The sequence below is a fragment of the Thunnus maccoyii genome, chromosome 4 (genome assembly GCF_910596095.1).
Source record: "Thunnus maccoyii chromosome 4, fThuMac1.1, whole genome shotgun sequence".
In the NCBI taxonomy this organism is placed as follows: Eukaryota; Metazoa; Chordata; class Actinopteri; order Scombriformes; family Scombridae; genus Thunnus; species Thunnus maccoyii.
Window position 1 is genome coordinate 2626719 of NC_056536.1, and position 12847 is coordinate 2639565.

At 39.4% G+C, this 12847-nt stretch overlaps 1 protein-coding gene across 4 annotated transcripts in view; it reads right to left on the reverse strand.

The window, feature by feature from the left end:
* clcn6 (chloride channel 6) overlaps positions 1-12591 on the reverse strand; it is a 33111-nt gene extending 20520 nt beyond the window's left edge. The window contains exons 1-10 of one of the 4 annotated variants that reach the window (XM_042408890.1): positions 12509-12591; positions 11528-11979; positions 9482-9574; positions 8710-8769; positions 6544-6609; positions 5116-5181; positions 4961-5027; positions 4001-4107; positions 2769-2895; positions 19-86 (exon numbers count right to left, since the gene is read on the reverse strand). In XM_042408890.1, the coding sequence (XP_042264824.1) occupies positions 19-86; positions 2769-2895; positions 4001-4107; positions 4961-5027; positions 5116-5181; positions 6544-6609; positions 8710-8769; positions 9482-9556 (636 nt within the window). In that variant the 5' untranslated portion in view covers positions 9557-9574; positions 11528-11979; positions 12509-12591. Of the gene's footprint in view, positions 1-18; positions 87-2768; positions 2896-4000; positions 4108-4960; positions 5028-5115; positions 5182-6543; positions 6610-7746; positions 7872-8709; positions 8770-9481; positions 9575-9679; positions 10203-11527; positions 11980-12508 lie in introns of those variants that run through there. The other 3 variants (XM_042408889.1, XR_006095810.1, XM_042408891.1) reach the window with 3 other exon arrangements.
* Positions 12592-12847: the final 256 nt, after the last annotated feature.

The following is a 12847-nucleotide window of genomic DNA, read 5'->3' on the forward strand; positions in this document are numbered from 1 at the left end:
CCTGTCACTGATTATTACCTGAGGAAGGCCAGCTCCCACAATGGCTCCACTGTGTATCATCGGACCTTCTTTCCCCACAAACAGACCTGAGTGAACATACACACACACACACACACACACACACACTGAGTCAGAGCTAATCTCCACCCACCTGCTCAGCACTGATCCTGACTCTTCACAAGTACAGGATATAAATGAAAGCTCTGTTTGATAAGTCACAGTCACATCTTTTTTTTTTTTCATTTTCAACCCTATATCCTGATGAATAACACTTTGTTCTTACATTTGCTGAAACTGACAGCTGACATGATGACCTGTTAATAAGCAGCTATGGTTCAGTCAGTGGCAGTGATACAAGGTTACATAATTTGTAACTAAATAGGTGTTAATTGTGTGTTGTTGGTCTTGCCATCAGCTCTTCGAAATGTCAGAATGTATAAATACAATTATCTCTGATCAGTCTTAGGGCTGCAACTAACAATTAATGATCAGTTATCCATTAATCTGATTATTATTTTCTAAATTACTCATTGCTCTAAAAAACATCAGACAACTGTGAGAAGTGCCCATCTCTTTTTCCTAAGCTCAAGGTGACATAACCAAATTGTTACTAGTTCTGTCTGACTAACAGTCCAAAACCAAAGGATATTCAATATAACTTACTGTAATAAAAGGAAAAGCAACTAATTCCCCAATTTGAGAGACTGGAACCATAAAATGTTAGGCATTTTTTGCTTAATAAAGGACTTAAATAATGGATTAGATTGCATAAGATTATATCAATATACTACTTACTTATACTTTCTAATGGAGCATTTTTTCCGCTTTGTACTGTGATCCGGAGCACATTCAATTTGAAATAAACTAATGGATACTATATTAAAGCGCCAAGCCTCAGCTTTAATTTGATTAGGTTTACATCAATATAATCATGGTATCATGGTCAGTGAAAACTCAAGATTTTGATAGCTTTTAATTGCAAACTTCTTGAGATGACACCTTCCAATGTTAAAACAAAAGTTAAAACAAAATGGCTGACATCCTGCTGGACTTCAGGTATGGCTCCAAGAGGCTTTTGTGCATCTAGATATGATAGGTGTGCCTACCAAATTTCGCTCATCTATGACAAATTTAAATGTGGCGGCACTGACTTTTAAATTTTCTAGGGGTGCCCTCGAGTCATTTTGCCACATCCAAGTCCAAGATCCATATCAGACCTTTAAATACCCCCACGTACACCAAGTTTTGTGAGTTTTTAAGCATCCTACTCCCTAAAAAAACAGTTTCCTGTTTCATGGCAAATAATGTGTCGCCATGGAAACAGCTTTTACTGAAAACTCAAAAGCTTCACTATTTAGGATCATCAACATCTTACAACTTAGCTGACCAAATTTTTGTTGAATCTGGTTAACCTGCTAGGAGTAGTTAATAAAAGTATGGGGCATATAACTTCCTGTTGTCAGTAAGTGGCACTACTACTATGATTCAATAAGGGACTGTACATGTCTTCAGACCGGGACTCTTATCAAACATTTGAAATTTGGGAAAGATCTGACAATGTGGAGTCAAGTTACAACAGTTTGTTTTGCAATGGCGACACATCGAAATTCACTGCGCCACAAAAGCAATGGCATTCGATGAAAACACAGAACCTTCATGGTTCAATGTCATGTCATCAAGGGCATTCAGCAAAAACTCAAGATTTTGATAACTTTTAATCACAAAAGTGTTTAGATGACACGGACCAAATTTGATGTTGGTTGGGTTAAAGCTCTAGGAGGAGTTCATTAAAATACAACATCTGGAAATGGCAAAAACTGCACAATTTCACAGTAAATTAAAAATGGCCGACTTCCTGTTGGACTTAGGGTATGGTTACAAGAGGCTTTTTTGTGCATCTGGACATGATACATGAGCATACCAAATTACGTTCATCTACATCAAATTTAAGGGTAGGTTCTTTTCATTTGAAATTTTGTAGGCAGCACCCCTGAGCTTTTTGCCACGACCGTGTCCCAGACATATGACATTTGTCACCATTTCTGATGCATGTGCAAAGTTTCGTAAGTTTTCAAGCACATTTAGGACCTCAAAAATGTGTTTCTTTTGGAGGAAGAAGAATTCCTTTAAGTACAATAGTATAATTCTTTCAAATACAATAGGGCCTTTGCACCATTCAGCACTTGGGCCCTAATAATACTTCCTTCAGTTCCAAGACAGCCTTCGCACCATTTGGTGCTCGGGCCCTAATAATTCCTTCACTAACAGGATAATAATACATTTTATTTATAGAGCACTTTTCAGGGCAATCAAAAAGACACTTTAAATAAGTTAGAAGGATCATAAAAAACAACACACTAAAAGAACAAGGTAACACACAACATTAATCAATTAAAAGTAGTTCTGAAAAGGTGTGTTTTGATTAGTTTTTTGAACATAGACAGGTCAGTGCAGTTTTGGATGTGTTTCGAGAGAGCTCCAGAGGGAGGGGCAGCTATAGAGAAGGCTCTGTCACCCCAGGTCAGGTATAGAAAGAACTGTGTGGGGGATACAGCCCTTTTAAAACATTATGCCCTAAGTTTAGGGGTTCAACAGAGCCTGAAGAACACGTGCAAGTGTCCAAATACTTATTATCTGGACTGTAAATACTTGTCCTGTGTTTTCTGTCTCTGCCACATTTAGTGTGATTATGGGTAAAAAAAAAAAAGTCAGCTGTCAGCTACTTCAATACAAAAACACTTTTAGTGTACACATATGTCATACTTTACCTCCAGCTACACTAAACAGAACGCCAGCAGCCTTGCAGAGGAAAGTTCGCAGTCGGACGACTCTAGGAACCTTCACTCCATTCAAGTAACTTTTGATTTCTGGAATCCCCGAACCTGCAGCTACTGGCTGGATACATAAAACATGACATATTACCATCATCTCACGATTCTACAGATGAGTGTATTTTCTAGTATCACAACCACAGTTTAGTGGAATTAAATGTGAAATAATGTATCACAATCTATTAATAACAGGTAAAAGTGGGGTCAGAAACATCAAGGCTTCATAGTAACCCTGTAAAGGACCAAAGTGCATAGTAATGACACTGCTTATCACCTCAGCCAGTCTGAGATGTTTTATACCAAAGGATACTAAAGACTCAAGAAACACAAAAGATCTTATGTTGCTGAGTGCAAATTCAAGGAAACAATGTGTTTCACAGTTTTCTATGTGGAGATGATTTCTAACCAGTGGACACATCTCACACTAGAATTTAGGGTCTCACAAGCCGTGTTTCCATTAACCTATTTTTGTGCGCATTTTGAAGTATCGCATTAAAAAAGCAAACCAAAATTCGAAAAAAACTTCCTCAATTTTGCAAAAAAGTTTTTATGCTCGCTTAAGGTGGATTTTGGAAATGTCGAAAAAGAGTTTATGCGTAAAATGGGTAATGGAAACGCATTTGTCGAATAAATAATGACGTAGCGAACATTTAAATCACATGACTGATCAGCTGTTTCTGCTCTTGGCGTCTTCAGGCCTCTCCAGATAGCATGAAGCATGGCCAATACTAGCTGACATGAAAGATCAATGACAACTTGCCCAATTGAAACAAATTCCTTAAGACCTCTTTCCATTTTTCTCTCATCAAGGCAGTATAGCTATTTGTTTTGTTTCTGGTTGGCAACTTCTGCTTCTTCTACTCTGTTTACTGTTTACTTATTATTTAAGCCTACACTACCATCTACTGATCAAAGTATGTGTTGCATAGCCTAGTTTATTCACTTCAAACCAGTTGATGGAAACGCACGTAATCCGTATTTTCCTTTTTTGCGATATTTCAAAAGTTCGCTTAGAATTATCTTTCATATCTAATGGAAACACGGCTACTTAATGGGGTGAAACATGTTTTTCTAAATAAACTTTTTTTAAAGGGAACACTAAAGTGACAAAAAGTTAGACATACTGCATCTTACATTGGAATTGGAAAAACATATCTGAGCAGTCTTACCTCAATGAGGACGAGCACACTGGCGATGAACACAAAGGTCATATTGAATGCCAGGAGCTCCAGCAGAGACAGAGGGAGACAGCCTTTGTCACTGCACTTCTCTACAGCTTCAGACATTTAAGCTAAGGTAGAAAAACTTTATTTTCTATTATTATTATTAAAGTCTTTATTTTATGGCTCAGTAATCTGCTAATAATTTCCTACTAAGTGTGCTAATAGAACTACGCAATTTAATACTAATTGTAGGAAAACAGAGGTAGTGTTCAATGGGTCCATTTCCAATTCATTCATTCCAGAAGGGCTGCAACAAATGATTATTTTCATTATCGATTAATCTGCTGATTATCCTCTCAACCAATCAATTTATCATTTGATCAAAGTGCATAGTTCTCTCCAGGAAGCCTCCTTAGCCAATTATAAAGAAATTACAGACCTGTACAATGACATGTGCAGGTCTGTACAGTGCACATGCAGACACTTAATATTCTAATAAAATGCAACCTGTGATTTTCCACAAAACTACAGAAAACAAGTTAAGATGTAAACATGTCTTACCGACATAGAACTAAAACAAAGTCACTGTGAAGAATAAACACCATCTGTGATTTCAAGAAAAGTTGAAATACTTTTGTAATGTTATGAGAATCAAGTCCTACTGGTTAATTACAACTTTATTCTCATAACATTGCAACTTTTAGTTTCAGGTTTACTGACTCTAACATATTATAAAGTACAACATATCAGACTTGGTCAGGGATAGGATGATAAGGTCCTGGATTTATTTCTATTATCGTCCCTGATGTTTTTCAAATCTCACTGACTCTGATGCTTAGTCATCAACAGCTCATGACAGGCTGTATTTTGAGTTTCTGTGATCATTAAGCTCCTGGAGATCACTGATGTGTAAGTGAAATGAGCTGTATCACATTCAGAAGTTTGCAGAAGTGTGTTAAAGGATACAATCACCAACCAAAGTAAACTTGAGTTTGGTGAAGAGGCGTACAAAGAAGTCCACAAACAGGCCCACCTGAAAGAGTAAAGAAGGTAACATTCTCTGTTCATCTGCAGCATATTGGAAACTAGCAAAGAAAACCAAATATCTCAAATGCACGTACCAAACCGACTGTGACTCCAATTACGAACACCATCATCCACCGTACTGCTTCATACTTCTTGGCTTTCTATTGGATGGCAAGAAATGTTTATAAAAGCTGTTGATATTTAAAAATCCAAAATCAAATCAAATCAAACCAAGGACTTTTCATGAAAGAGAATTAGGATCATGGGGGGAAAAAAAATCAGACTTTTTTTTAAATTATCATTTTATTCTCAGAATTCAGTCCTGAAAATTGTTGTTTTTTTTTAATATGACCCTAATCCTCTTCCATAGCTCTCAACATTAAATAGCAACAGATACAAATATCCCAATCTTAAGCTGTTGTCTATATGATATTTGGTTGTACAGTCCCTAATCATAGCACATTCAATTTCTGTACATTTTTGGTAAACAAATTATTTAATATTTCTGAAACCATACTTCAGTAAGCATCCTACCTGAATAGTTTTCACCATACTCTCTCTCTCTCTCTCTCCCTATATATATATATATATATATATATATATATATATATATATGTTTGTATAGCATATTAACATTATTGAACAGTGTATACTTTGCAAATATTTTTTAGTTATTCTATTTAGTTATTTATTTATTTGTATTTGAGTTACTCTAAACATCACATTTCAAGAGCAAAATAGCAAAAATCATGCAATCATCTGCACAAACATCATTCTACGATACAGTTATGTAAATTCAAAATAAAAAGGTCTAGCAATAAGGTAGAAAAAATAGTGGGGATTGAATTCCATAGTCTAGGACCTTGGTAAGACATTCGACAGTGGGAGTTTGTTTTCTGTTCCTGGTTTAGTTGTTGTGAATGGGGTGAGGAAAAAATGATCAAATATAGAATGATGCCAGCATCATCCTTTAACACTGACTTAATGTTTATTTAACTAAAAAGAACCAGTGTTAATATTTAGGGGTGAGGTTGCAGCTTGCAACCATATGAATACACCTCCTCTCACACTCCCCTTCCAAGCATGTAGGAGAACCTATGGTGGACGCTCCCAATATAGATATAAAGGGCTCACTCTAAGGTAATGAAAACACAATGATTCTTATTTTATTGGGATTATACACTATTTAAATACATACTTATGAGTATGATATTCCATTTCTGCCAAGTCTGTTCTGCTGGATGCCACTAAATTCTACACACTGCACCTTCAAGTTATTTAGACATATGAATTAGCAGTCAGATCATTTGGGTTTCTGTGAGAATTAAAGATGCTTGTTTTCACAAAATATAATAAACTAGTTTACAAACATTAGACAGATCACATATGTAAACTGAGAACAACAAGGGCCTTAAAATTGACCCTTGTGGAACGCCAAATTTGATGTTGAAAGAAGCTGAGTTAAGTCTTTAGTAGGTGAAATTTTTTTGAGAAAAAACAAAAATAGTTTAAACTTGTCTTACCTTGTGGTCCATCCCCTCCAGAACCTCCACATAGGGCTCGCTGATACAGCGGTCATAATCAAGGCTCTGTTAAAGGCAAAATAAAGGCAGTGTAACTATTACTTTTACAAATTTGAATGATTCTTCTGTATCGCAAGGCCACCTTGAACCAACACGGTGTTATAAGGGACTGTTGGGCCAAGCACCCCCCTCTAGTGTTGTGTGTAAATGGTACATTCCATCAGACAATAGCGTTTGTAGTGGTATGTTCTGGTTTCCCCAATGCAATACAGTTTCGCAGTATATGTACACCTACTGTCATCTCATGTGTATTTATTTACACCAACATGGTGTCAGAAGAAACTGGACCCGAATATAAATGCGTGCGTGCTTCACTGTGGCAGGAGTTACATCGCCAGCGAGGACATAAAAGCAGTTACAATAGGAAAGAAAATACCACGCTACCAACAAGCTAACTAGACTCAAACCAGTAGCACCATCATGGCGTCAAGCATCTCACCACCTGAGGAGATGAAGATGACCAGCGACCTCTCAAGTTACTGGGATAATTTTAGAGCAGAGTTTGAAGACTATTCACTGGCAACGGGACTAAATGACAAATCAGCTGAGGTGCAGGCTGCAACCCTGCGGAAAGTGATGGGCAGTGAATGTTGCCACATATACAAGCATAACTTGGACATTACAGCAGAGCAGGGGAAGGATACAGAAGCGATACTCAATGCATTGGAGAGACATTTTAAGCCAGCGAGGGATGTTATATTCGAGCGACATGTTTTTGGCAACTGCAAGCAAGATGAAGGTGAGCCTTTTGATGCATTTGTAACTAACCGTTAGCTGACAGGCTAACAGAGCGTTAGCCACCGCATGACCTCAGTGAACCACCACCACCTAGCCTCCCAGCTAACCTTAGCCTCGGCTCTCCATGTGGATCCAACCGGAGCACCGAGCACCGGTTTGTTATTCAGGTTAAAGTGGGAAGAAGCAGCTGGTCTGACGGGCAGCTGAGTGAAGTGGAGCCTGCGGAGGAAACCACCAAGACCGTCGGGGTGACACAGTCCATCGAGGGAAGCACAGTCAGGCGGCGGAGGGGAAGGCAACATTTCGGCCTCTCATAATCGGCAGAATTCATTGATGCCAATATTTCATTGTAGAGCTTTTATCGTCCAATACCGATGACGTGCCGATAATATCGTGCATCCCTACCTGAGACCAGCAGAGAAGGAGACTCTAAGACACCACCCTGAGCAACACAGCAGGCTGCACAGTAGTCCAGCCCAAACCATTATGGACAAGGATAAGGACGTTGACACTTGGGACAGAGACACAAGCAGCCAAGAACTCAGGCCAGTCAGGCAGACTGACCTGCACCAGCCCATAGGCAGCTCACCACTCACAGCGCACTACAGGACAACTAGTGGCAGGCTGGTGAAAGTGCCAAACAGACTGGATCTATAGAAAGAACTTTATTACTGGGTAATAGGGCTTTGCAATGTACCTGTTACTGGTTTATTACAAAAAAAAAAGTTACACATATATACTGCAATACAGTTTCGCAGTATATATACACAATGGATGTATAAAGAGAACTGGATACAGAGTTGGAGGCGAGGCCCCATTCATTCCTATGAAAGTTGCTCAGTGGCGCATGAAGCAAAAAAAAAAAAAGATCAACTTCCCCCGGAATGAAAGTACCTGGATCTTCCGCATTGTGCGGCCCATAGAGCATGCGCACTAGTGACTTTCGCTGGCCGAGTCGGCTACTTCTGGTTTAGCCCTCCGGCTAACTTGAATGGGGATAAAACAATTCAATCATGCGGCTCTTCGAGGCTTTTGAAATGTGATCAGACCGCACGGATTTAATTCTGATAGTGAGACAAGTCATTTCGTGGGGGTTGTGACACTTATCGAAATTTATCCGCTGATTTACAGACGTCTCTTTCACAATGTAAGTCTATGGGGAAAAGTCTTTTTGGGCCAGTGTGCATCACGTGACGTTGTAATTATACGGTTTGGCCGCTATGTCAAATTGGCTTCAAAGCCTGGCGCTCTTCCTGTATCCAGTTCTCTTTATACATCCATATACACCTACTACCGTCTCATGTGTGTTTATTTACACAAACACACGGCTGGAAATCTCTGTCTAAGGGTTTCTCACAAGTCTCTTACCTCATAGTCCTTCCTGGGTAGAATCTCATCTTCTTCGTCTCGGATTTCCCCAAGGATTGTCTACGAAAAAAAGACGAATCAAATCCAATTTTATTTGTCCAGCCTAGTATCACAAATCAAAAATTTGCCTCAGAGGGCTTTACAGTCTGTACAGCAATACAACATCCTCTGTCCTTAGATCCTCAATTCGAATAACTCCGTCATCTGATATCACCTAGTAAATTTGGCATATTGATGATCCACCAAGCAACACTTTCATTAAGCAAAACCTAAACTAATTTGGATGTTTGAGGATAGTTGGTCTAACAGGACAATCAAATACTATAAATTGCTAATCTGCGTGTAACATGCACGCCGGATTTAACACTAACATTTAACACCGTAAAACGTTTAATTGAGGTTACAGTAAGCAAGCAGTTTCATTGAAAAGAGAAGAAGCCATAATTTACAATATTTGTAAACGGAGTTTGGTCCATGGACTTTCTCTACATAAGCGTCAGGGGGAAACAGCAAGCAATATCCCCATGTGATGCACTTACATTGTAAAGAGAGATACTCTCTGTTTTGGCCTAGTTATTGCTTATATATTGTGAATTAATTTAAGATAATCGTGGCCTGTTTGCAAAAGCTGCAATACAAGAACAGCGGGGTGGAGCAAGCAGTCCAGATCAGAGCACCAAAGAGAGCTCATGACAAACTCTGAGGAAAAAAAATCTAATCTTGAAATAACCAAGAGATTCCCACTTTGCCAAATTACTATACCCTCTCATACCAGTTCTTCTGGTGTCCGTGTCTCTCCGTCTCTGCAGCAACATTGGCAACAAAAACAGTCTCCACAACACGCCATCTTCGTTGTTGTGTCATGCTGCGTTCAAGGCATATGGTAAAAAAAAAAACGTTAATAGTTGACGGGCGACTTTGAGAAGTTGTGTTCAAAGTGCCCGGCAAACACATACAGTGGGTACTACACCTGACTTAATGCTTTACAGCGAATGAATAATCCTAACAGGTGTTGTGTCCTAAAATTGGATTTCAAAAGTTATGCTCACGACATTGTCACCATGACAGAAAAGTTTACATATTTCCAATGACACGAGAACACAGCTGAGCAGCTCCCTTCATGTGACGCCAAAGGCGGAAAATTACTCAACACTGTCAGAGTTGCGCGTTATTTGCACACAAATGTTAAACCATCTTAAACTCCTTGCTGTGAATGAAAACACACAGTTTACGGTCGAATAGTCTTTGTTTGCTTAGGAAGGTTCCTAACTAAGTGAAATGACCCGGAAGTATCTAAGTGGCAGCCATGATTAGAGCTGGTCGGGTTCATAGGGTGCATCCCAAGGGTACATCTCAAGTCTCTTCATTTATGTCTCCTCGCTCCTCGCCTGAACCGGAAGTTGTTCCTGATGCGCCATTTTGACAGGCGTCCCAAGTCTTTTATTCTGCCCCGAGGAGCGAGGAGCGAGGATGGATCTCTGAGGAGCGAGGAGCGAGGAAACACGAGAGCAGCCTTCACGGAAGTCTTTTACCGGCCGACACGCCCCCTTATTGGATATCAGTTATTGATTGGACGCTGCAGCTGATCAGACTGATCTGCAGTTTCATACCGAAGTGGAGACAGATTACAGATTAAATTTAAGTGTATCATTCCCAAATTTTATGTTTTATTTGTTTTTTGATTCATCATATAATTAAAAATCTGTTAATTGTGAGCTGTCAGCCGGCTTTAACAGCTGTAGAAACTTCTGATGGAATTTGTGTCTGCACACGTGCACTGTGATAATACTGATAAAGGTGCACTTTTTTTCACTGCAGCAGCTGTTTCCTCTCTGCAGCCTGTTACATGTTTAACAAACACCCAAATAAAAAAAAACATGAATAAAAACCTGCATTCTGTATTTATACTGTGTGAACCATTTCTACTCGCGGAATGCGTTTATACTAGTTATTGATTATTTGCATCTGTAGTCTATTTTTTGATATTCTGATTGTGAATTCATTCTTTAATAACCCAGAATATGACCATAGTGTCTTTTGAACACTGGAAAATATGTATTTGGCTAAATGTTTCTGGGAAAATGGACATTATCTAACTCATATCGAACCCGACACTCAGGAATTTTCAGCCTGACGTGACTGACTAGAAATGACGATAAATGACGTAAAATATAAATGTGTTTAACTGTTATTATGGATAAAATTAAAGTCAGGAAGAGTCTGTCTGTCAGCAAGAAACAGTCTAATGGAGGAAATAACATCATGAAAAGAAAACTCTTAATAAATTCTAATAAATGAACAAAGTTGTTTATGTTTCTGGTAACACTTTATAATACAGCCCGCATTTTACGGTGTAACTTCCCATCACTTACCATGTAATTTCCCGGAATTTACGGTGTAACTTCCTCGTATGAATCCGTATATATAAAATACTTTCCGGCTCTTGCTGGTACTTAAATGTAGGTACAGTGGAAGAAAACAAAACAACGAGAAACAATGGAGTAACAATTGGGGTTTTAAAGTGTAACTTCCCAACATTTACCATGTAACTTCCTCGTATGAATCAGTACGTTATGTGTACATGTGTACTAAAATCAAATGTTTTTGATCATGGCAGTTATGACAATCATTTTTTTATGCATGTGTGTTTGACAGGCAAGCTTCACCCACACTCAAGAGATTTATTATGCTTATGTCTTCTACTTCATTGCATGAATTTGAGTAGAACAAGTCGAGAAATGGGTTTATACTTTTGAAAATTAGCTCGTAGCAGCCATGTTGGTCCAGCACTGCAGCAGCTCATAACAGGCAAATTTACCTCTCTCCAGTGCACAGCTATGGAAGGCTTGTATTGTCAGTCCTTACCCACTTTAGTGGGAGGAGTTCATCATTTCTTTGCAGTCTTTTTTATTTTGTTCTTCAGCTCAGGGCAGGAATCCACAAATCCTTTAAACTGCAATGCAAAATCTTTTAGGGTTGTCCCTTCAGTGCAGGTGGACACACCAAAGTTTTGTGCCCAGGTCCAGTGGTTCAGCTAGGAAGGCATGGTTTGGAGAAACCTCCTCCTCTTCTTTCATCGGTGCCTTGGAGGAAGAGCTGTGCCAGATGTCCTGGTGATCCACTGTGGAGGAAATGACCTTGGGAACATCAAGAGCATCAAGCTCGTTGCAGGGATCAAACAGGACCTGCAAGATCTCCACTGACAATTCCCTCAGATGAAAATCATCTTCTCTGCCATCACTCAGTGGTGCCGGTCGAGGTCTGCCCAGCCTAAGAAGATAGACAAAGCCCTGCGCTTTATTTACAGTGTGATGGCTACCTTTGTTTTGTCTGTAGGTAAAAGCATTCTACATCATCCTCAGATAAAGCATCAAGGTCCTGGCCATTTTTTGCATGATAGAGTTCATTTCACCACTCAGGGAAATAATATATTTAACAAATATTGCCCAGTGTCTGAGAGACCAAATCCAGTAAGGTGATGCTGGATTTGGATTTCCCACTAATGTTTTGGCAGCAAAAAAGAGGCCAGGATTTTTTATTTTGTGATGTTTGATGTGCACTTTCTTTTAAATTTTTTTTTGTGAACTGAAAAAGCAACTTACTTTTCACTTGCGGTGGCAAGAATAATACAAACAGTCTAGTGCGGTGAACACAACTAAACAGGCAACAACTTAAAAGATACTCCTCAGAGTATAGCAGCAAACGGGACCTGGCGGTGAGTTGAAAACACACAACAGTACAAGCACTAAGCTTATAAACACACAAATCTAATATTATCTCTGCCCAGACAACCTCTTACTTGTGTCGCTCTCCAAAGCAAACCGGTGTGTATGTGTGTGAGAGAGTCTGTCAGTGGGATCCAGCAGCAAGTCCTCCAATGCGTGGTACTGGTGGTGCCATCCTTGTTCCTCGAGGCTGATGGCGCTGGTTTCTCGGCGGAGCAGCGAAGAAACGCAGGATGGTTGACTCAGTCAATAGACAGCGGGGCGTAGAAGTTATCCGTTTCTCCGTGAAGAAACTCTTTTCCTCCTTCTGAAGGTAACAGTCTCTCGCGGATCCGGTAAAAGTGTTCAGACGAACACAGGTCGAAGTCTCGTCTCGTCCAGCGAGGGGGAAAAGCTCCAAAGAAAAACGGGAA